This window comes from Cynoglossus semilaevis, chromosome 10 (genome assembly GCF_000523025.1).
Source record: "Cynoglossus semilaevis isolate Cse_v1.0 chromosome 10, Cse_v1.0, whole genome shotgun sequence".
In the NCBI taxonomy this organism is placed as follows: Eukaryota; Metazoa; Chordata; class Actinopteri; order Pleuronectiformes; family Cynoglossidae; genus Cynoglossus; species Cynoglossus semilaevis.
In genome coordinates this window covers 11,176,260-11,202,091 of record NC_024316.1, presented here as the reverse complement: position 1 = coordinate 11,202,091, position 25,832 = coordinate 11,176,260, and the positions used below count along the sequence as shown (strand labels likewise).

At 44.6% G+C, this 25,832-nt stretch overlaps 1 protein-coding gene and 1 long non-coding RNA gene across 2 annotated transcripts in view; both read left to right on the top strand.

The window, feature by feature from the left end:
• Positions 1-3,806: 3,806 nt before the first annotated feature.
• Positions 3,807-15,374, top strand: LOC112487594 (uncharacterized). Its single transcript, XR_003050843.1, has 4 exons — positions 3,807-4,064; positions 7,068-7,249; positions 8,250-8,354; positions 12,710-15,374. It is a non-coding gene; the product is annotated as an uncharacterized LOC112487594 (long non-coding RNA).
• Positions 15,375-15,744: 370 nt separating this feature from the next.
• The window catches only part of celsr3 (cadherin, EGF LAG seven-pass G-type receptor 3), a 72,165-nt gene continuing 62,077 nt past the window's right edge, over positions 15,745-25,832 (top strand). The window contains exon 1 of the mRNA XM_017036037.2: positions 15,745-21,804. Coding sequence (XP_016891526.1) covers positions 16,245-21,804 — 5,560 coding nt within the window. The 5' untranslated portion in view covers positions 15,745-16,244. The remainder of the gene's footprint in view (positions 21,805-25,832) is intronic.

Genomic DNA, 25,832 nt, shown 5'->3' with positions numbered 1-25,832 from the left:
GAGAGAGAGAGAGAGAGAGAGAGAGAGAGAGAGAGAGAGTGAGGGGAACAGGCTGTAACAAATGATGATCTAGAGATGAGGAGGACTGCAGCCAACATGCAGCTGGGGTAGAGCCAAAAAATGTAGAAGCAACAGGTGATAATGACAGCAAACACACAGATAGAGCCGTGACGTGTGTTTCACTCTGATCTAGTTTCTTGGCAGTGAAGACATTGGCAAGAGAGCGACTAATCGTGTTGTTTCTTAGTCCGTTTAACAGAGCGGGTCTCAAAAGGTTCAGGATCCACAAATATCTAATTAATAAAACAAAAGGTAGGACAAAAATGGAGAAAAAGTCGAAAACACACAGGAATATACAATAATGTTATAGGAGAAGATATTGAAATAAAAAAAAACCTAAATGCTAAAAACTACCTTTAAATTAGCCAGTATAAAAATTAGACTTCATAAATGGATAAAAAAATAAAAATTAGCCAAGAAATGGCTAAATGTTAGCAAAATAAAATAAAACTTAGCATAGAATGCTAGCATTAAATTAACATTTCTAAAAAACAGTTAAACAGTCAAACACGCCACTCAAATGACATATAATACATTTCTCCTGAAAAGAAATTCTCGGTTGTGAGTAGATATCACACATTGTTGTGTTTTCTCTGTGTCCATTCAATTTAGTGTGTGTTTGTGTTTGTAAACCAACAATACCGATGGAAGCGAGCGACATGTTCATACAAACACAAACCCTCTGACCTCAACAAACATTGCATTTTCCTTTATTTCTCTGTCTTCCAGGTGAAACGACCGACTACTGTGAAACTACAGGAACGTCAGCTAAACTGATGCAGGGCTGAAAAATATCCTTCCTGTCTGGACACGACCTTCTGTTTTAGATGTGTTCATCCTGTGCAGGTCAGAGAGTTTCTCACTGACTCAGCAGTAAGGTGTGGAGAGGAAGAGGAAGCAAAGGATGCTGGGAATTTACTGGAGCAGTCAGGCAGCAGGTTTGACAAAGCCACTTCCTGTTTGTGATGAATACGACCTACTTCATTTTCCCACCTGGATCTGCTGTTACCCAAGTGGGAATTACAGTCGGGACTAAATTTAACTTAATTCATGCTCCTGCTTAAAGAAGTGTCGTTTTACACATTAGTCACTAAATAAGAATGAAGTAAAGATACTAGTACTACAACACAACGTACTGTGCTACTTATATGAAAGGTGACTATAGTCTTTCCCCAACAGCAGAGGCTGTAAATATCAGATTGATGTTTCCTCTGGGTTCCATTTTTGAAGTCTCCACTAAAACGCAGGTCCAGGTGAAGCACCACAGCTGACCACTAGGGCTCATCAAATATAGAAAAAAGCTCCAAATAGTGCTTTCATTGTCTAGCTGATATATATTTTATATTTTTTAAAGATTTATTAAGCCCAAAGACTTAACTGAAGCAAATTAATGATTGACAGAATGAGAAACCCCCTGGAGGACAGTACAGGTTTCTGGGCACAGCCTCTAAACTTCAATAATAATTAAAAAAAACAGCCTTTAAGATGGAGTTTGTTTCCTCGCTGTCCACACTGTGCCAAACCTGCATCATCACGAAAGAGACGAAACGACAATACAGCTCATGAAACACAGATATCTCCCTGCACTATACACAACAAAACAAATGGTTGATTGTTGATTAATTACAATCACAATTAATTGTGTCCAAAGTAGATCCATCAAGGCCAAGTGGATTGGTAGGGTTTGTTCCTGAAGAGAGGTGAAATGTTTTCGGAAAAACCTACCAGTCCAGATGCCCAGAATAACTGAGAACCTACACAGACACAATTAAAATCATGATTAACTGTGATTAATCCTTGGTTATCCTGTGATTGATATAATTACACATGTGACATATATAATTAAAGCACGAAAAAAGGTGCAAACAGAATAATAATCATCATCATCATCACTATTATTATTATATTAATAATAAACTCTGTGCAGTGTTAATGTTTCCACCGAGGGAAGCTCTGTCTTATCCTGTTCTTATAAACTGTAACCATTCTGATGCGATCATGGATGAAGGGTGGGGGCTGCTGCAGGACACTCAGACCTCCTCCATGTTCAGGCTGACGACAGATGATTCGCTGGCTGCTACTGTAGAATAATCTCCTGACAGCAGAGAGTCAGCGTCCTGCTTCATTCAACATGTGGCCACTTTTCTGTTCCCTGCCCCTTCTATTACAATCCAAACAGCTGCAAATGTGTCACTGTCACAGCGACGTGGTGGGGGTGGTGGGTGGTGGTCATGATGACAAGTCTGGAGGAGGGGGTGGTGTGGTAAAATAGGCCCTGTGTAGTTCATTAATTGAATACATTTAGAACTGGATGATTGTATACATTTGGATTCTGGGGAAATCTAATTGCTGTGAGCTGCAGTTTTCCCCCCGAAGCCAAGGCTCATGTGGGAGATGGGGGGGTTGGGTGGAGGAGGCGGAACATGATGCTCCACCTGTGGGATAAATTATTCTGTGTTAAAAAAACATAGACATCAAAAAGGCGCTGCAGCAGCCTGTGTCGCTCTGACTAAATGAGGGTCAACATGAGGAGTCGTCGCTGAGGGTTTGAGACGCAGCGCACATTTTAGTGTCACAAAACTCTGAGTGGTTTCGACACAGGAAATATTACGACTGTGTGTGTAGTGGGTTGTGATAGAAAGGAATTCAACGGGAGTAACGTGACATCTGACACCAATAACAGGAAGAGACAACGGAGATTTTTAAAAATCAAAAAGGAAAAAATATAATCAAATAAATAAAAGACAAATATTTGCGCCGAATTTGGCCAAAATTACACCTGCAGCCCTACAGAGAATGGATGATTTGATCACTAATCACTCGGATTAATCAAAAGACGGTTGTAAAAATGTGATTTTTAATTTGTTTTAACCACAGGGTTTAGATGTGAAGTTACCGTTCAACCAAACGAAGTCCTGGAACAACCTGTGATCATCTGGACCGTCGCTGAAGTGCAGAGCTCCAGTTTGGGGGTTAATCAAGCTGTGGCCCTGGGCAACAACCAAAGTAAATTGGTGAGTGAATCTAATTAAACACAGAGTTGCTGCAGGACATCTGACCAGAGATATTAGGAGACGCAGACAAAGCAATTAAAAACCAGTAATGCAGAGCAGGCGGTCATGTGACTCTGTACCAGTGCAGCGTCCTGAGGTCTGTGTTTGGTCACAGCATGTGATGAAGGTCCGGGTTGGAGTTTGAACATTTGTATATTTTAAATTATTGTTTAACATGCTCGATGTACAAACTATTTAGCATACAGTTAGCATCGAGCGTCATGGTCAGTGTGGACTAACATGGATGTACTGGGGCCATCAGTTAACTCTCCCTCGGTCAGTGGAGATGGTTAGATTTAATCTGATAAACTGTTGCTGCAGCAGCTGTTATACAGACCCACATCCTCTCTGACTCCCTCCCCCCTCCCCCCCTCTCTCCCTCTCTGTCCTCCTCTGCATCACTGCCTAATGGTTTCTCTCTGTTTAAGATCTCCAGCCTCCATGAAGGCAGTTTGCATATTTAAGATAAGAAGTCCTTTATTCACCAAACAATGGGGAAATTCACTAAAGTCAGCTGTACCTGAGAGTCACATACAGTTACACTGCTATTTGAATGGCAGCAGTACCCCCCCCCCACCCCCCACACACCACTACACCACTGTCCATGATGCTGCTCATTGTCTAATCCAGCTGTTGGAAATCTGTGTCAGTGAACAGAACCCCCCTCTGTCTCTTCTGTCTCTCTTCTGTCTCTCTCCCTCTCTCTCTCTCTCTGGTATTCAGTTAATCACACTCACCTGTGTCCAGCTCCACTCTAATCAGTCTCACTGGTCTCACCTGGTACTGACCTGGGTCTGTCACTCTGACTGCTCAGTTCATTGTTGCTGTTCCACCGTTGCTGCCTGATGTCGGTGCATGTTTGCTGGGTGATCCCGTCTGTTAACACGTGGCTGAGTTCCATGGTTGGTGTCCTGCTCTCAGCCTCCTGCTCCCTCTGACTGACTGGCTACTGTGAGTTTTCTCAGCCCAGTTAAAATAATTGGTTCTGTTCCTGAGCCTGACTTTGTGAAATTTGAATTTTTCTTCCTGCTGTGACAAACACACTGAATTAATGTTTTCTCCTTTTTGTTGCCAACTGTAGATGTATATATTTATCTGGGTGTTTGTGTATAAAAAGGTGTTATTAGCAAAAGCATTATCAGGACGTTTTATTACCAGGAAATGTGATTGTGATTGTGTTTTTCAGTCTAAAATAGCTTGAAATGCTATTAAACAACATTTATCTCAATTATCTTTAAATCCCCAGGACACAGAAAAATCTCTTTTTAAAATGTAATCTTTCTAGAGATTCTTTTACAAGTCGTCTATTGAAGTATTTTATAAAACTTCACAAATGCACATCAGTGTTCAGTCACAGCCATCAGACACACACACACACACACACACACACACACACAAAACCCCTTTGAACACGCTAACTGTGGTGCACTGATACGGTATGCTAATACAGTATTTTTCTACACACACACACGCGCACACACAGAGAGAGACTACAATCAAAGTGCATATCCAAGGTTTGTGATTAGGGAGGAGCAGTGGGGAGTCCAGGGTGTGGGTGAGTGTGTGATGAACCCCCAGTGAGCTGAAAGCACAACAGACCGTCCGTGTGTGTGTGTGTGTGTGTGTGACTGAGTAACAGCGAGAGCTACTCTATGGTTTCTCAGTTCAACATATTGTTGGTGAAACACACACTTCCTACACACACACACCGCAGCTCCTTCATAATGCATTGTGGAAGGAGTGGACCGTACATAGGAAATGGACCGAGCGACTCAGCGCAGGCTTAGGTTGTGTAGGAAATATTTTTCCAACCAAAACTGTCAGTTAACACATAACATTCATCAATAGAAAATAAAAGATGTTTTTTTGAAGAAGTGTCTCAAATATTGAGATTTTCAGATTTTTTTTAACATTCTTCAGACATTATAAAAGAAGAATAAAGAATAGGAAAGGACTGCACTTTTAAGGAAAAATCTTTCCTTCATGGATAACAGGTCTATTGTTATGATTCCCAACAATCTTCGTGCACTTATCATACGTGAGATCTGTCATTAGGCTGAATGTAAATGTGGAAATGCAAATGCCCTAAGACGCCTGGCAGTCTGGAGAAAAACCTCCAGAGAACATGAAGTGAGGTGTTCTCCCTGTTCCGCTGATCACCTCCTTCTTCTCTTCTCTAATGTTCATCTCAAGGCTCCGCCGTGTTCTTTGAATCAGTAATTACACTGAAATAAAAGACGAGGTTATTCCCTCCGTATTCCCGGTAGTGTAGCTCTTTACCGCGCAACTTAAACTAGCATTAGCTACGATTATGCTGTCAACTGAGTGACGGAGCGCTCCTCCAGTACAATAGGCTTTAATACCTGCCTGTTGTAGCCGGTCCAGAATGTGGGGAGATGGGATTCAGAATAGGTTTGTTTAATGGTTTGGAGGGTTATTACTAACTCCACTCAGCCTGTCTGACCTCCCACCACCTGGGAACATGATGAGATCTCAGAGACAAAGGCTCAGACAACTAAATCTGTCTGTGGAAAAAAATACACGCCTATTAGGCCGTGCTTGAATTGAAGAGAGGCTCAGAGCAGCCTGACTTCATATCTGAGGCCTCCCTTCTCCTCAGTGGGCGGTTGGTTAGCACTTTGTACTTAGTACTTTGTAGAAAACGGGTTATTATAATGAGCAAACACATATTTCAAGTAAAACGTACACATTTGACATCTGGCCTTTTGGGATAAAGAATAATAATTGAAAATCTGGAGCATTGCTGTTTTGATTGTTTAGCTGTAGAAAGAAATTTAAGTGTGTGTGTGTGTTCCTCTGTGGTCAGTGTGTCCCTGTAGGGAAGCTAACACAGTTAACCAGCTGTCTGCAGGTATCAGGCTGCCGTCTGACCTCTGCAGACAGGCCAGGTGATTTATAGAGCAGAGTTTCCGTTCCTGCTCCATGTGAAAACTCAATTGGATGTCTGTGTTGCATAATTGTCTGTTGCCAACAGTTCATACAGAGAACAGTAATGCATGATGATTGGGCTCCTGTTGGTTCTGCACAGTTTCATGCCTGTAGATTCTTGTCACTTGTTGTTTGTGGTTTCTTCAGCAAAACCCCAGTATTTTCCATCTTATTCAACACCGATGATTTCCTTGATAATTAGTTTGTCAAAGTCAATCTGTCTGCACAGAGATGCTGAATGTCAACGATGATTCCAAGTTGCTGTCTGTATTTTCTGTTTGGGAGTTATAAAGACAGGAAATGTTTCTGGAGACACTGATGGATTATGGGGGCTGCTCTGATCACACTATGGTCAGTTAGAAATCTCTGACTAAACCAGTGGATTATTGATATAATCTGAGGCCATACATCTCAACAGAACAGTTTTTAAGATTTCTTGAAATTGCTGACGGTGTTCAGGTCTGCAGGTTATACAGATAACTGGGGCTCTGTGGTCAAACAGACAAAAGTCAGACCTCCTGTCCATCTGTCTGTGCTGCGGTAATCAACCTGTGGCTCACATCTGTCAGAATATGGAGTGGTTCATCAGGATTCCCCTTGTCAAACAATGTCATGCCACAAACCCTGATGCACAGATTGGGAACTTTAAATTGTGTTGGGCACCCCCTGCTGGGGAGTAACGATATGTACACACTCTGGTTATCCTAACACCAATCTGCATTAATCTACCTTTGATACTAACACACTCTTTATGGTGTGGACTTTCTCCTACACAGCTATTAACTCATATTGTGTCCAATAAGAAATTGAAAAATATTTATTGTATTAAAAAAACCCTCAATGGATTATTCTTAGAAAATGTTCATGTCAAAATGATGTCTGTTGTGTTTAGTGTAATTCTTAAACCTACCAGCATCTCACCTGCCTCACTGACTCTAATGTGAGAAAAATTCAATTGTTAAAAGCCATTGCTTTTCCTGTGTGCATTAATGTAATCCTATACAGTGAAGCAGAGCCCAAACTTCCTCATACTGGACTGTAATAAGACACAGCTCCTTCTCCTGGATCCAATATTGAATCAATTTGGTGTGATTTCCGTCGGAGCTCGGCTGCAGCCTGACTCGCCTGGTGCCAAACAGACAGACTGGGTGAAACAGAAACCACAGCCAGACCTGCACAAAGCAATGGTGATTTGAATATGAATGCAGTTTGACTCGGGTCCAAGACAGACGCGCTGAGAGAATGGGCTGTGGTGATGTTGAACGATGTTTAGAGTCAGATTACAGATTGGTTTGGAGGCTGATTACCAGTCTGCTTGTCTCCTCTGGTGAGTGGCTTTATTTGTCACCCCGGTGTGTTGCTGCAGCAGCAGCCGCGTGACGAAGATAAAGCTCCAAGTCTTTAAGAAAGACCACTCACAGATGACGTGTTTCTGCTTGAGCTGCTGTGGAAAAGACCAGTTTTTTTAAAACAATACATTTGGTTTGGTACCAAAATCAAATTAACTCCATGCTGCTGAAAACCTGTGACCTCAACGCAGATATTTTGGTATTTGATTTGACCTTTTAGAGAAACTTTCTGAAACTCTTCTCTACCGCTCCTCTGAATTCACAAAAAAAATTATACACCATACGACTGAATAGATTTAAATCTTACCTTTTTTTATTTTAAATAAGATCAGAAATACTAACTTGTGGTGGGGGGAGTGTAGGTTCTACAGGAACGTAAACCCAATGCGATTCATCAGTGTCTGTGTTGTTTTGTTGATTTGCTGTTATGAAAAAAGGTCATCGAACCTCTGAAGACGCTCCTTTTGCATTTCAGTGTTTTGTAGAACATCAAACTGTGTCACTGTCATCATGGAAATTGCGATAAAGATTTGCTGCTGAGGAATTGTTGCTCAGTCCAACGTGTAACTCATTTACAACCAGTCCGTGTTCCTGAGTGAGCGGCCGACTGCCTCGCACTCACTGTGCTGTAAATTGGAACATCTCTCGGGGAAAACGCCGTGTTTCTCCCCCCAACACTGTCCTCATCTTTCTTGAAACATTGTGTGTCATGTGGTTTTACATATGTGACGTCCTCTATTTCTATACTGTGGAAAAACTCAATAATGTGTCAGATCTACAGACTCATCAACCTCAGAGACAACACAACAGTGAAATCCTGTTCCATGTTCTATTTCAGGCACAAATAGAACTTCAAACGGTCAACATTGTGTCAGTGCATTGACTGAAGCAGAACTCCTTCTGGCTACACAGCAGCCAAACAGAGGATTTACAACCTCTTTTGGTAAAGTTCCACACAGAATGTATTTGATGCTTTTTTTTTTTTGTTTTTGCTGGTTTTCTTTTTCAGTCTTGGATCCGGTGCTTTAACTGGACCTGGACTGCAGTTCACAGGCTACACTGGACAAAAGACATGGCCAGACATTAGACAGATGTTAAAACCTACAACTGGTAACTGGGCTTTGACCTCATTTCTGACTGCGCTGCAAGATTTCTGCTGTGTAGTAATGACCAATCACAGTCTCCTTAGGATGCTAAAATCATTGATCCTTCATTTGCTGGAGGAGCTTTATTATTAACTTTGATCACCAGTGGACTGAGTGTGTACTTCATGTTCAGTGAAGAATTTTTCAGCAGCCAGTCGGGGATGATCATTCAGCCTGGGAGGATGTGTCTTCATGGAGATGTTGTTAATCTGCAGTGGAGTCTGTGGCAGTCAGGAAGTTTTCGGTGGTGTAGATGTAAAGCAGGCAAACAACGACAAACAGGATATTTATATCAGGATATTTATATCAGCGCTGCATATATGCAGCTTCATAAATGTCACCGTTCTCACTCCTGGCTTTTTTTTTTTTTTTTTTCCATTTTCTTCCTCACATCCCAACCCAACGCTATTTCACTCCCTGTCGATCTTTCTCTTCTAACAACCTCCCACTCTCATCTCCTCACTCTTTAACCTTTGTCTCTCGCCCTTCCTTCCTTTCTTCCTCTCTTATTTGGCATTCATTTTTTCTTTCGATTTTCATCTCTCCACCGCCACCGTCGTCCTCTCACACGTTTTCCTTGTCTTCCTCTTTCCATTCTCCATCACCCGTTCTGTTCAATGGTCAGGTCACTGACTGACTGAACAATCAACACAGTTGTTCTCACCCCTCAGTGAACCCCTCACATCTAAACACATGGTCAGGCCACACACACACACACACACACACACACACACACAAAATCTGTCCACTAGTTAAATTAATTGTTTTTTGACTGCTAAGATTAACTTTGTAATTAAAAAACTTAGCAGTTTAAATATTCATATTATTTCACTTTCCATTTTTGGAAAAAACCCCATCATGCCCTGCAGCTAGTCTTCTTACAAAAGGAAGAGAAAAAGAAGATTTTTTTTCACCTGTACCAAGACGGAAAAATAACCAGATGTTTAACCTCAGGGGCATGAGTCGTGGCGTCTTCAAGAAAAGCGTTTTTATGCCAAGCATTAAATGAACACAGTTTGTTGTAGACTTGAACGCTGGCACAGAGTTTGGCAGTGAGACGAGAGGCCACTTAAATCAACAGATATGGATCACAGGAGGAGAAGTTTCACTGCACCTCACCCCTTCCCATAATTCTTTCATCTTTTCATCAAGTGAGGCGCGTCCCCGCGGAGAGGCGAGGCTCATTACCCATGCACGCACACAGCACGTGCCGGGCAGCTGCCGCCATATGCCAGCCTGTGTCTGTGTGTGTGTGTGTGTGTGTGTGTGTGTGTGTGTTGTCCAGCAAGTGGCTCTTCTGTCCCTGATTTCCTCACACACTCCCACCCTGGTCCCCCTTCAGCACAGTGTTGAATATGCATCAGTGCTGCCTCACTTTCAGACTGGACAGCTGAGCAGCAGACCACAGACCACCTCCTCCTCTTCCTCTACCTCCCCCTCCTCTTCCACCTACCCCTCCTCCCCCTCCACCTCCACCTCCACCTCCCCCTCCTCCTCTTCCTCCTGCTCTGCCACTCAGGATCTCCCCAGGATTAGTAGAGGGGTTTGTGTGGCGACGTTTGCTTTTAGACAGCCTGTGGCTTTCAACATTACATTCAAGACCTCCACGCGCCTCCCCCTGGTGGGGCAGATCAACTGAGAGGCAAAAGAACACATTGACAGCCGGCACTTAGAGAGGACTGTTATATATTAGAGGGGAGACGAGTGCGACCCGAGGTGGTCCTCTCTGTCTTCTATTGTCTCTCGCAGCCTTCTTTCCTACTGTGGTTTATGTGTTTATGTGTTTGTGCTTCATCTGCTATTTTCACCTTTTCTTCTGTCTTTTAAACACACAAACGCATAAACACACACACACACGCACGCACGCAGACAGTTCCCATGGAAACCCACACAGAGGAGAAGCCTGAAGCCCAGCAAAGAGACTTCCCATGAGGAGTGGTAGCCGATTATTGATTCCTCTGTAAAGAGAGAAGGCTGGTCATCTGTCCATCACACAACGAGACACAAACACACACACATACACACACACACACACGCACACGCACACAGGTTTTGTTTCACCAAACTAAAGCCGCACACGCAGACACCACCGCTGCTGCTGCTGCCTTCCTAAACAATCACATCATCCATAGACGTGTGTCTCCCAGTCAGTGTTTTCATCCCAGCAGCAACAGATGGATCTGCTTATTTTTTTGTTTAAGCTCTCATTGTCATTCAAGGTGTTCATGTCAGTTTTTATAGCCATCATACAAAAAAGAAAATGAAAAAACAAATCAGAGTCATCACTAGTGATTGATTTTTTTTTCCCATAAAAAAACCACAGTGGTTGAGATTTTCAGGAAAGTGTAAATAAACGTTAAACATTATCTTTAACAAAAATCCATTTTGAAGCAAATCAGATGTTGTGCTTGGAGTACAGCACTTTTAGCATGGATGGAATTCTGTTCTCTGTCCTCGACGGTTTAATGTGAGTTCCACTTACGTAGACCGTACAGAGACCTAACAGCTTGAGTTCCAGCCTGAAAACTGATTCACTTCCCAGTATTTGTTTAAAAAGAATCTCTGGAATACCAAATAACAGGTTACCTAAAAATGTCACCGACCTCTGAGATGGGAGTCATTTTATGGACCTGGTAGTTTATATTTGATACTTTCTCACCTTTTGTTTTTACTTTTCATATAGACTGGTTCATTTAATCCAATAAAGTCGACGTTCTGTAGAGGACGAGTCAGGACCCACTGACATTTACCAGGACTAACATTCCACAGCTGTGTATGATTTGAACGTTGGACTCAGTTCTGCACTGTCAAAAAAATCCTTGGTGTTCTGCATATAGAAAGTGCACTTTGTCAGAGCTGTATTTTTATATACTTGAAAATAAAGTCTCTGTATGCAGTATTTCTCCAACTTTTACCTGTTCTTTCTACTCCCCCCCCCCTTCACTCTCTCCTCACAGTCTCCTCCTCCCTGCTCTGACATCACAGCTCCACACGGAACTGCAGTAACTGTCAGTCACTTTCACTTAGCGCTTACAGCCTCTCTGGTCTATTATAAAAAGCTCTCAGTGGTCCAGCGCTCCCTCCGCGCTGTCAATCAACGCTCATGTCCATTAGGTTGCTCCTTACCAATTCTACTCCACTTAATTAACCTGAACAGTTACGATGGCAGTAAAAATCAAGGTAGACACAACGTAGTTGGAATTTAAAGTCAGTCAAAGTTTGATCAAATAAGTTTGTCGTCTGAAAATAGGAGGAAAACTGTTTATGTTTTTATATCGTTTACTGCCGTAGTTAACAGAGCAGCACAGAACAGTCCCATTGGCCCCCGGTTGATTTTATCTCCGATTTTTATTTGATCTGACTGACAGGCTATTAATTATTCAGGAGTTTTCAAGGGGACTTTGGGAAATCTTCAAGGTTGGTGATGTAATCTGCCTCCATTCTTTCAAAGTCACATTCAAAACAAACACACTTTCAGCTTTCAGAGTTTGACACACACTCAGGATTGTCAATAAGAATCGGTATCTGTGGGAGTTGATGGAGTTGAAGTGTGTGGTTTGTTGATCACTGTTGTTTGTTGTTGTTTTCTTGACATAAACAGGTCCGTGTGTGTTTTCTCTTTACTTTCAAGGTTGGTTTGTTTATCGTCACTCACTCTTCGTGCCTGAAAAGACACTTCCGAGCTTCAAATGTAGACAATTCCAGTCAGATCTTTGAATTTGAAACCTGACTGAGGAATGGACACACTTGATTTTGATTGGAGACACTCAGAGTGGACAGTCCAAATCCAAATCCACTGTCACATTTTCACACATTTCCCATGTTATTAACTTTCCATCCCGTATAATTAACGACCCTTATTCTAGAATACAAATCAGTTACTTCACGCCGGGTGTTTTTTCCCGGCTCCTTCACTGCTGTTTCCTCCTGATAGAAGGAGAGCTATAAATAGCTCAAAGACTTTCAAGGACTTACAAGGATTGGTCTAATTTCCATGTTTGGTTTTCAGAAGTGGGAATTTTTCTTAATGTGAATTATGTAAAATCCAATGTGTCTGTTCAGATACCGTCCACACAAAAACGTTTTGTAAATGTATTACTAAATATCAATTTCATTTGGTTTCACGTTAATTTCATATCTTTTCTTTTTCAAGGTGGAGCTGGGATTTCATCAGACGGTGTCCAGGATTGGGATTAGGAACTGGCTGCTGAAACAAGATGAAGAGACGATGGGTACTGAGCACCAAGGAGGTTAGAGATTATGTTACCAGGCAGGAGGAATGAACGATCACCACAGGGAAGATTCATAGGCAAAGTGAATGACATGAAGAATAATTGATTAGTCGATGTAACAGTTAATGAGGGCAGGAGGAAGTGAGTTAGAGGCAGATGATCTGCTGTGAAGAAAAGTCCGTGTTTGAGCTGTTGGCCTATAAATCCAGTTGGTCAAACGCTACTGTTTTCTTTATGTTAGTGTAACCTTTCAAAAAAGTACATTTTTGATGATGTCTTAGCAGAAAAAATGCAAATTAAATTAAGGCCAGTTCTCCCAGCAGAGAGACAAACAAATGTGAAATTCCATTCTTATCTGAAGGCGTGAACTAGAACGTGAGACGGCATCAAAACAGTATTCATTATTTGAAATGTTGAATGAACTACAAAGCTGTTGCCTTGAAGGTCAAATTTCCATTGATCAGGACTCCAGCACATTCACTTTGGTTTGTTTCAGTTGAGTGAGAGTGAAGCAAGAAAGAAAAGTTGTTCTCCAGTTGTTCTTTTGACTTCTTACATATATAAACTAAAGATTTTTCCAAAACTCTGTGACCACGTCTTGGTCATCATAACAGACAAATCCCGTCCACTGACTCGACCGCTGCCTCGTCACCACTGGTCTAGACGTCCGCTGCTAATCGGACGGACACGCACTCCCATTTCAAATCCTGTTAACTCTCCCAGGCTGCGCTACAACCTACATTCCGTGCTAATCTCACTGACTGAGGAGTGAAGAGGTCAGGGACATGATGCAAAAAGGTGGCAAATCCTGGTGACAGAGCAGAGCAAGGAAGTGGGGTGGAGGTGAGGATGGTGTGTGGTGGTGGTGGTGGGTGGGGGTATCCTTCTCATGGGCCTCTAAATCTTATTTGTACAAGGAGGATATGGATGTTGGAGAGACTTATATCTGTGTCTAACAGCTCCGAGGGGAAGGAGAAAAGGCAGAGATCCAAGCTGTATAAAACACACGTGCTGAAGATCGCTGCTGCGTCTTCTTCTCGGCATCTGTTATTTTAATAATGTAGGTATTGCAAATTTAAATTTCACACTTTAACAGTAAAGTATCGGAGGTATTGGCTGGGAAATACAGGCTTCTCTGACTGGGGTGGAACGGACTCTCCTTCACACTGCCGTGACCTAAATCACCAAGAAAATCCAAAATGAACTGAAGGACAAAGTCAATGCCTGAAGACTATTAATATTTCAGTGAGCTTGGAGGATTAACCAATGAGAAATGGGCTCTGAAACCTGGGCTACAAACCTGTGGGAGATGGGAACAAAAAGTGCTTAACTGCTTATGATGCTGGTAGTAATAATAATGTGGTGTCTTTATGAAAGTAAAGCAAAAAACAAAATTCTTGATGAAAGCTAAAAACCGTGTGATGTCATCACACAACTATAACATCATCAAACAGTCTAGGGAACCAGTTAGAGGAACTCTAATACAGGAAGAATTACAATCCCTAGGAATTGAACCGGTTCCCAATTTCAACCCCCACAACTGACATATGTTACCACCCCTCAATAATTCCTGCCCCCCCCCTTTGTGCCCCATAAATATTTAATAAACCACCACCGCTGTTTTTAAATAGCACAATAGTTCAGATTAATTTTCTTATGGTTTCTTTTTTATATCACAACTGTAATAATCGTAGTTCTATACCTTAGTGTTAACAGCTAATTTTATTCCACCGTTTTAGTGGTTGTCCGTGACTGAAACAAACTGAGGTTTGGTTATAATAACTATACCAGACTCTCAGCAATGTCAGAAATCACATGTTGTCATCACAACAGCGAACAGAACCGGCCGACATCAGCCACACCACCGCGCAGAGGCAGAAACAGGGAAAATACAATTGAGTGCCTGTAGAACGTGCGCCTCCGCCTGACACGCCCTCTGCGTCTCCACCCATCAACCAACCACAGACACAGTCATGTCTAATTCCAGGCGGTGTCATTAGAAAACCTGCACCAGCCCGTCTGTATCACACACTGGGGTTGAATGGAGGAGATTGTTGGAGGAAATGTGTTTATGGGCTACTTTGCATAATGTGATTTTACTTCAACAAGTATCAGGAAATGAATGCGTCCATTTGGCCGTGCGTAAATTAGCATCAAATTGGGATGATGGTGCGCGTCACGTGTCTCCTAGTAATAAATCCCAGAAATCCTGTGTAATAGGTTTTAGTGGAACAGCAAATGAATGGCTGTCCACAGAGAGCGTGATCTATACTGTAGGTGGATTTATTCTACCTCTGGAAACTGCTAGTCCCCCCCACCTCCCCTCTCTCTCTCTCACCCTCTCTCTCCCGAATTACTCACCGCTGATAGTAAATGACGTCACTCCTACGAGAGCTGACAATGACTGGAACACAGTGCGTGCAGCCTGATGATCACAGCACGACTATGTCTGAAGTACAGACTTTAGACTTGATTTGAAAATCAATAGGTTTTATTCGTTGATAATGAATATATTATTAATGATTTATTATAAATCTTGCTTTAACTAAGTGCCTTTCAGTCCCATCTCTCGGTGTTCTTAGTTCTTTTGTCTCATTCTTAAATGGTTGAATATTGATTTAGCTTCAGGATAAAGTGGAGACTTGTTTCCAGGGGGGGGTGAAATAGTTTGTCAAGATTTATCAAATTTGTTTCTATGCCTAAACAGAACGTTTTGGATTCAGTCCACTCTCCTCCTCCTCCTCCTCCTCCTCCGGCAGCTGCTGTCTTTTGTAATAGTTCTAGGAACGGACGACTCTACAGGCTTTCCTAGGTATAAATCCTACATGATGGTAATTTCCATTTCATGTTCCAGTTGTTGGTAGGGCTGATGCCTTGCGCACCAGATNGGGGGAGAGGGAGAGAGATGCAATCCATTAGGGGGAGGGGTGCAAATGGAAAAGAGAGAGAAGGAGGAGGAGAATGTGTGTGTGACTGTGCGTTTGCGTGCGCGGATGGATGGAGAGTGGCCTGTATCACCGGGCTGTGCTGCGTCTCCCTCTCTCTCTCTCTCTCTCTCACACACACACACACACACACATTGAAGCGGAGGATAGTGTGGAAGCCAGCCAGCCAGTCTGTGTGAGTGTGTGAGCCATGTTGGACGTGAACGAACACGAGGAGAGATGCTGCTGCTCACGCCGCGCCGCCACTAACGCTCCTCACACCTCCTGCTCCCCACAGGAGCACAGCGGGTAGATGCCAACTCTTCAGGCCGACGGAGAGACGGAGGAGCCTGGGGAAAGGTGTCGGGCGGTGCCGGCGGTCCTGGAACTGGCCACTTAGCCGGAACGAGGAGGGAGAAGAGAAGTGGCGGACGTAAGGAAAGAGAAGGAGAGAGGGAGAGAGTGTAATAGAAGAGACGGAGGTGGACGAGGGAGAAAGGAGGAGACAGAAGGAGAGAAAGGAAAAGACTAAATGGCTGCACTGCTGTCGGGCTTCACCCCGCTCCTGCTCTCGTCTCTGGTGCTCCACCTGCTTCTCCTCGGCCCTTTGTTTGCCTTAACCCCGGGGACGGAGATCTCAGGAGGGGCTTCCACCCAGTGGACCCCCGGCCTCTGCTATCGAGACGCCGGAAAAGTGAGCCAGGAGCAGCGGCAGCAGGAGCAGCGGAGTGAGGAGACAGACCGAGCGCAGAGTGGCAGCTGGGATCTACAGCCACTCAGGTGGGTCGTGGAGTGGATACAGACTGAAGGATGCTCCGGAGTACCGGGAGCAGGAGGAGTTTTTCACGTGAATTGGACAAGACTGAAACAAGCCGGTAGGAGCTGGAGGAGTGGAGCCGGCTCACCGGCACTATTACCACCCTCTCCCCCTCTGGCCTCAGGTAAACGCTCAGATGGCGTCGGCTTGGACAGAGGTGGTGACGGTGGGAGGAGGATGGAGGACCGGGGCGTTGTTTCCCCTGCCGGCGCAGCTCCTTTCAGTTCATCGCCGGTTCAACACCGGGAATCACGGGCAGTACTACAAAGGACCAGAACGTGCGCGCAACGGTGGTCGGCGTCAAGGCCACACCTCGCCGAACGTGGCGCCGCAACAGTCTTTGTGCACGCCTCTGGCCTGTGCAGGCCACCCGGAAGTGGAGGGGAGAGAGAGGGAGAGGAGGCGGAGAGGGCTCCTGAGGTGAAGAAGCCTGTGGGTTCATGGTTCTCTCTGACATCCGAGCATCTCTGCTGGTGTTTACCTTCGCACTCTGCCTCAGACGTGACCTCGCCAGCCGGCTCTTCAGGTTCCATATGTCATCTTTTTGGATACCACAGTTCATTAGGTGTTTATCTGTCCATCAAACCAGTCCCTGGGTTCACAAAACAACGGTCAAAGTTGAATCACGCCCTGTTTCCTCCACTCTTCAACTCACCCCTGATCGGTTTCAAGGATAAAACAAATCCAGGCTACAGGACCAGCAGCAACAGCCACATGGCTCGTGTTGCCGACTGGGGCTCGGCCAGAGCGCACAGAAGGACCGGTAATTGTTCTCATTTTGGCAGGCACAATGTTATCGATCCCAGCAGCAACAGAGAGTGCAGTGATGATAGCTGTTTGACTGGGTGCATGAAGGGGAGGGAGCTGAGGTGTGAGAGGCAGGAGGAGGATGGGGAGGAAGCAACCAGGCATTGCACAGTGATTAACCCTGGTACCAGGGGGCATATAGACTGGTGTGGGGCATCTCTCTGTGATACCAAGATTAGGTACAACTGTGTCAGGATAAGGTGTAATGAGGAGCTCAGAGATATTAAAGACGCCCAAACGAAGAACCGAGGTAACCAACAGATTAATTTATCTGATTATCCGGGTCATATTTCGTCTTTTCTGATTTGGAGGCTCCAATGCAGGAGTGGTAATGAGCTTTGCCGGGGGAAATCAGCAGTAGAAACTGCAGGGCAGAGCAGGCAAACCCAGAGAGAAGAGTGCAGGGAATTCCCTGCTGCTTGTTTCGGCAGTTTTGACGGAGTAGGGATGGGGGATGGATGTTTAGCTGATTTTATAGTCCCCGGGGGAGACATAGCTCACAGGAATCTCCCCAACCAATTTCCCCCCAGCAACATGACTGAGACGCATGGCCAGCATTTTTCATCCAGCAACAGTGCATTTCAGAAATTCAAATTCAATTTCCCAACCACCGCTCTCACCACTAAAAGACACACAGTCAAATGTGCAGTAAGTGAAACATCAACTGAAGAGCTCCGACTGTCTGGTGAAACTGTAGAAACTTCTGAGACAGAACCGGCCGGTGACTCAGGGTTTCTCTCACCTTCTGAGTTTTCTGCTAAGTCACACCACGTTGTGTCAGCTCATCCTCCCACTGCAAGTGCTGAAAAATCCCATCACCTCACTGCAAATGTCACCACATGGCAAGTAGAAGAGGAGGAGGTTTCAGAACCATGGACAGCTCCACACAGCTCTCTGCATGTGTTTTTATGGAGCGGATTTAACACTAACAATAACAACAACAATAACAACAACAATGCAGAAGAGAAGGAAATGAGAGAGGCATTTGAAGGGAGTCAAGATGCTGAAATGGAGAAATCTTCACGACACAGTCGGAAAGACCGGTGGGACAGTGCACTGTGGGACGTGGACCAAACAGTATGTAGTGACTGTTCAGCCACTGAGCACAGAGACCACGCACTTATGCAATTAAAACCCGGTAAGCAAGTGCCATTAGAGCTTGAAGGTGTTAGACAGTCAGATATGCAGCAGATGGGGGCCGAGGGTGGAGGCAGAGAGAAGGAGGGAGAGTGGGAGGGAGAGGGTTTGGAGGGGTCTGCTGCTGTTGCTGCTGGGGGAGGAAAATTACAGGTGGGGGAGGGTGAAATAGAGGCGGGGCTGATAAGAGGGAGAGATCCAGAAGGAGAGGGGAAAGAGAAAGGGGAGGAGTGGGAGAGGAGAAGAGGGATAACAAAATCACGGCAGGCGGAGCAGAGAGAGGTCGAGGAAGGAAAGGGTCAGGAGAGGGGCACTAGCACCACCGGCATTATACAGTCAGATAGCAAAAGGGGGCAGAAAGAGAAGCAGGTAGATGAAAGGTACCATGGGGGAGAGCTTGGGAGAGAGAAACATGATGAGGAGAGGCACAGCTCAAGGGGAGAGAGGAGTCTGGAGAAACTGATAATAGTAGCAGAGGATGAAACCTCACAGGAAGAAGTGGAAAGAAAAACCTTGATGCCCTGGTCTCGGTCCCGTCGTGCGGCCAACAGACATCCTCATTTCTCCCTGTATAACTACCAAGTACAAGTGGCTGAAAACCAGCCTCCTGGAACATCCGTCATTATTATGTCCGCTACAGACCAAGATGCAGGAGACGCAGGTCGAGTGAGTTACACAATGTCCCCACTAATGAACAGTCGCTCATCTGACTATTTCCACATCCACCAAGACACAGGCCTCATCACCACCACTCAGATCCTTGACAGAGAACACATGGATCTGCATTACTTCCGGATCACAGCTACTGATTACGGCTCTCCTCGACTCTCTGGCACCACGATGGTGGCTATTACGGTGTCTGACCGGAACGACCATTCTCCCATATTTGAACAGACAGAGTACAGGGAGACAATCAGGGAGAACGTGGAGGAAGGCTATCCCATCTTACAACTCAGAGCAACAGATTCCGACTCCCAACCCAACGCCAATATTCGTTACCGTTTCATTGGTGACAGTGCGGTAACGGCACGCTCAGCCTTTGAAATTGACCCGCGCTCTGGCCTCATTACGACACGTGGAGCAGTTGACAGAGAAGTAAATGAACACTATACTCTACAGGTGGAGGCCAGTGACCAGGGGAAGGACCCTGGACCGCGCTCTGCCTCTGTCAAAGTATTTATAACCGTGCTGGATGAAAATGACAATGTTCCACAGTTCAGTGAAAAACGCTACGTGGTGGCGGTGAAGGAGGATGTACGGCCCCACACTGAGATCCTGCGTGTCAGTGCTACAGACCGGGACAAGGACAGTAACGCTGCAGTTCACTACAACATCATCAGCGGTAACAGCCGAGGTCAGTTCTCCATCGACAGTGTCACTGGTGAAATTCAGGTGGTGGCGCCACTAGACTACGAGTCCGAACGCGAGTATACGCTTCGCGTTCGCGCACAGGACAACGGCCGACCGCCTCTCTCTAACAACACTGGGATTGTGAGTATCCAGGTTACGGATGTGAATGACAACCCGCCCATCTTTGTCTCCACGCCGTTCCAGGCCTCTGTGCTTGAGAGTGCACCAGTTGGCAGCTCCATCCTCCACATCCAGGCCATTGATACAGATTCAGGTGACAATGCCCGCCTGGAGTACAGGTTGACGGGCACCAGCTCTGACACGCCCTTCATCATCAATGCTGCCACAGGCTGGGTCACTGTTAAATCCATTCTGGACAGAGAATCTGTGGAGCATTATTTCTTTGGAGTGGAGGCCAGAGATTATGGAATGCCCCCGCTTTCTGCTACAGCAAGTGTAACTATTACAGTGATGGATGTCAATGATAACCGCCCTGAGTTTCTCCAGAAGGAGTACTACGCTCGCCTCAATGAGGATGCTAATGTTGGGACCAGTGTAGTGACTGTGACGGCAGTGGACCGTGATGTCAACAGCGCTGTGACCTATCAGATAACAGGAGGAAACACCAGGAACCGCTTTGCCATCAGCACAGCAGGAGGGTCAGGACTACTCTCTTTAGCTCTCCCGCTGGACTACAAACAGGAGCGGCGCTATGTCCTGACTGTCACCGCTTCAGACCGCACGCTCCACGACACCTGTCAAGTTCACATCAACATCACAGACGCAAACACCCACCGTCCTGTGTTCCAGAGTGCCCACTACTCCGTCAGTGTTAATGAAGACCAACCACCAGGAAGCTCGGTGGTGGTGATTAGTGCCACGGACGATGATGTTGGTGAAAATGCTCGAATCACGTACTACCTCGAGGACAATATCCCACAATTCCGAATTGACTCTGCCACTGGGGCCATAACCCTGCAGGCAGAGCTGGATTATGAGGATCAGATGACCTACACTCTGGCTATTACAGCTAAAGACAACGGTATACCACAGAAGTCTGACACTACATACGTAGAGGTGAATGTCAATGACGTGAACGACAATGCTCCACAGTTCCTCAGCACCAGGTATCAGGGAACGGTGAGTGAAGACGCCCCTCCCTTCACCAGTGTCCTCCAAATCTCGGCCACTGACCGCGATGCCCATGCCAATGGTCGCGTTCAGTATACTTTCCAAAATGGTGAGGACGGTGACGGAGATTTTACCATTGAACCCACGTCTGGAATTGTCCGAACGGTCAGACGTCTGGACCGTGAGAGTGTGCCATTTTATGAGCTCACTGCTTATGCAGTTGATCGCGGCGTTCCACCACAGAGAACCCCGGTCCAGATCCAGGTGACGGTCCTTGATGTCAATGACAATGCCCCGGTTTTTCCAGCAGATGACTTTGAAGTCCAAGTGAAGGAAAACAGTGCAGTGGGCTCTGTGGTGGCCCAGATCACTGCCACTGACCCAGACGAAGGGACAAATGCTCAGATCATGTACCAAATTGTGGAAGGTAACATTCCTGAAATCTTCCAGATGGACATCTTTTCAGGAGAGCTCACTTCTCTTATTGATCTGGACTACGAGGCCAGGAATGAGTATGTAATAGTGGTGCAGGCTACTTCAGCTCCTCTGGTCAGCAGAGCAACTGTACGGATTCGACTGGTGGACCAGAACGACAACCGACCCACTCTGCAGGCCTTTCAGATTATTTTCAACAACTTCGTGTCTAACCGTTCCAACAGTTTCCCCAGCGGGGTGATCGGAAAGGTTCCTGCCCACGACCCCGATGTGTCAGACAAACTGTACTACACCATCGACAGGGGGAACGAGCTTCACCTGCTGCTCCTGAATCACACCAGCGGAGAAATCCGACTGAGCCGAAAACTGGATAACAACAGACCTCTGGTGGCTACCATGCTGATCACTGTCACAGGTAAGAGAGCGAGACGGGAATGATCCAGAGGAAGGCATGTGCATGTTGGCATTTGAGTGTGTGTGTGTGTGTGTGTAGATTCACCTGAAGTGTAATTCAATGTATCAAATACAGAGAAGATAAGAACTGAAAGGCAGACTCTGCAGGTTTGTGATGAGAAGACTGATAAGAACGAGTGGTATAGAATTGTGGACGAGGTAACACTCTTGGTTCCTGTGAAGTATTACTGTGGACATCACAGACCACATTAAAATTGTGTGAATGAGGGGAAACGTGCTTAAACAAAGTAGGAGACAGTGTTCAGTATTCATTCGGAGGCTTTCTCAGCTGGTCATCGTGTCATTCCGAGTGTTGCTAGTTTGTTAAGTGTGTTGTTACAAGCAGCAAATGACCATTTTGACTGTGTTGCTCTGAGCGGAGTTTGACTCTGTGGCAGTCTGGGTGACGGGTGATCAGTAGGTTTCCCTGCTTATTTTGAAATTTCAAGAAAATGAAAGAAAATCTAGTCAAAGAAGCATGTAAGCAGCACTGACGGAGCCTGCTGCTGTTGATCGATGTCAAATATCATGAATGAGTGGGAATGAAAGTAGATTTTTTTTTTTGACCATTTTGACTTTTTGTAACTGTTTCACTCACCATGTACTGAGAATTCATTCCATATATGACGAACCTAATACTTGTGGCTTACCACACTTTGTCAACCAAGGAAATCAGAAGTAAAAATTTCAATGTTTTGATTCTCAGGCTTCAGTTGCTAAGTTAATATTATTTTAATGATATAGTTGGTAAGAACCAAGTCTATTTATCTGTTTACTATCAACTTGTTTACATACATAGAAGGGTTTGTAAGTCATTTGTTCTTTGATATTTTTTCCCCTCATGTTTTTATCCATTTCCAGGCTTAGGCTGTACCAACAATCCTTCTTAACAGCTCTACAGACCTCTTTGCTGTCAGTGATCAAAGCAGCATAAGTCAAATATGGATCAAATGAGAGCAGCTGTGCTGCTTTGAAGGCTTAGTGACTGCTGTGTGTGTTGTTGCGTTGCGAAGCAGCGAGGGAGACGTGAGAGCCGCGGACTGTGTGTGACCTGCTACCCCATTTATACAGCATGTAGAGAGGGCGAGTGAGGAAGGAATGAGTGGAGAAAAGAGAGAGAAAGAGCGGTCACAGAGACGCATGTGATCTAATGAGTAGATTGATCCCAGATTGATTGTGTTAGGTCATTGAAGGGGTTGACAGAAAGACTGTGAAAGTAGATCAGTTACTGAGTCAGTTACTGAGTCAGTCAGCGAGTGAACAAGTGAGTTAATGCTGAGGTAGGAAAGCTTTTGACTGATGGATCATAAAAGTACAACATAAAGGTGATGAATCACCAGTGAGTCCAAACCAAAGACTGTGAAAGAACAATGGCCGTCGTTACCATGGTTACAGGGTTTGGTTGATGGCGAGGCACCAAAGAAATATATACCAAAGATTGTTGTTTAGAAGTCAATGTAAATTCTTCTGTTTTAAAAACATACCAGCATCATGACAATAGTGAACGTCAGTGCAACGAGGTTGGGCTCCTATTGGATGGTGTTGCTGTCAGTACCATGTGGGGGCCAATCACACTTCCCCTCCCAATCTACACATGATTGGAATTTTACTAAAATGACTTTTCGTGACCTTACACGTAAAGGGATGATTCACAAAGAATTAAATACAACTACATCGACTCAGTTTGAAAGCAGTTCTTTTTCTCCACCAATCATGTCAGTGGAATAAACTCTGTTGACTTCTTATGTGCCCGTCTGTGTCGCCTCCTCTTTATGGATTCCAGACTGTCTCCTGGTTTCTGACTCCTACTTTACACTCCATCTTTCCTCATTTCTCCTCCAGACTCTGCTCCAGGCTGTGACAGTGTTGAGGTTATAATGTAGCAACATTCAGACAGAGTCGACCTCGGAGCGCTGCTGTCAGGGCTTCGTCTTATCTGGGACAAAGATTTTTTTTTCCTCCTCTTTTCTCTTCTCTTCATCTCTTTAGTTTCACTGTTCCATTTTTTTTCTTAAGATTCCACTTTTTTATTATCATCCAGTTTCCAGTCGTTTCCTTTCCTTTCCTTATTTTCACCATGTATTTATTCATTGTCTATTACACGGCTGCTGTGAAAGCTCTGCTCATGTCCCTGATAACAAACATGACTCATTCATATGTTTGTAGAAAGAGTTTTTCCTGCAGGTATGTTAGTGTAGATGTTCACCTCCGTCCATTTAATGACTCCCTTCTGTGTTTGTTGTAGAAAAATGCTGAAATCCTGCTTTTCTTTTTTTGTCATGCTCTTTTGTTTCCATTTTTTCAACACTTTTCATTCCTCTGCTCTTTGTCACGTAGTTTCCTGCGTGCGTCTCTCTGTTTTTTCCTTTCTCTCGGCACAGGCTAGAGTTCTAGATCATAGATTCAACAATTCTCAGAAGGAATTCCATTACTGTTGGCATATGGAATGTAGTCAGCGCAGAAAAACAGAAACTATTGGAATAGTCAGCCAGTTAAGATGAGTAATAATGAAATCCCTACACTTAAAGGGCCCTCGAGCAATGTTTGAATGGTCTGCAGCGAGGACTATTGTAGAAGTTGTTGGTTGTTTTTTTTAATTGTATACAGTAGAGCTGGAGGAGTTAGACTGTTTTCTACCTCACATTCTGCTGCTCAGTGTTACATTAGGAATTTTCCTTCCCCCCTTTTAAATCTCCCCATACCGTTTCCCCTGTTCTGTCAGGTTAGCAGAAAGCACACACCATTATTCACGGCCCCAACACATGGACCTGTGTGGCCTGTGTGCTATAGTGCTTTGTTGATATTTTGTAAGTCTGTTCTTGCAGCGCGAGGTCTGTAATAGTGTTAGTATTAAAGCATTGTAGCATCATTAGTTATAACTGTGACCTTTTTCATTCCTAAGGTAAACCATTATTTTACCCCCTGGGGTTTAAATGAAGGGGTAATAACTCAGAAAGCCACAGACTTAAAAGAGCGCCTTTTAGTTAGATATTATTTAGGTTTCCTGTGTTTATGTCACTGCTAACTGACTCAGGTCGGTACGCCCCCTAAAGGCCCTGCCAGAAAATAACTATGAGTGAGATCACTGATTCCTCCAATGCATTTACATGTGTGTCAGCAGTGTAAGGTCAGGACCTGAGGGAATATCCAGTTCCTTTATCCAGTTCCTTTAGCCTGCCTTCTAAATATATACAGTATATGGGGAGAGAGAAGGGGCAAGAGGAGGGGGCATTAAAGCCACAGCACCGTGTCCCAACACTCTCTTCACTTCACTTGGCTGAAGTGATGACCTACATAATCTACACTCTATATAGTGTCCAGACACAGTGGAGAAGCACTCAGCGTTCAGAACCTGTCAGCAGCCCATTAGGATCCATTAGACTCTATGATCACATCTTTAGCATCTTGATCCTGAACCACATGGATCAGGTGGAGCAGGGACAGGGCTGGCCTTCTGGGTGGGTAATGTCTTTAACGATGACTGAAACAATGGAAATGGACCCTTTTAAGCATGGCTTGCTACTATGCTAATATACAGGCTAAATGCTACAAGGTTGGTCATGAACATTGATGAAATGAGAATGAAGATGTTTTTTTGAAGATGATTGCTTATCATCAAAAAAAAAAAAAATTTTGCTTAGTTTAACTCTTTTATTAGGAAACCAACACCAGGACAGGTCTTTTTAACCAAAGTCTTCAATAGAACCACTCCCTCCATAATCTATATATGGTCTGTAACTGTGTCATTGAAGTTAATGGCTTTTATTATTTTACTGTAAATTGTCAAAAGGATGAAGAAAATGAGGCTGCTGGTTAGAGTCACATGTGGGATTCACTTGATCTTCATGTCACACAGCTGCTCCGCTCCTCATCCGGCTCAACCGTGACTGGAACAAGAAAATAACTGCTGGGAAATACTGATAAATGAGTAAATACTATGCACAGGGAGAAGTGTTTGGCAGAGATAGTTAAGGCATGACACAAGATTTC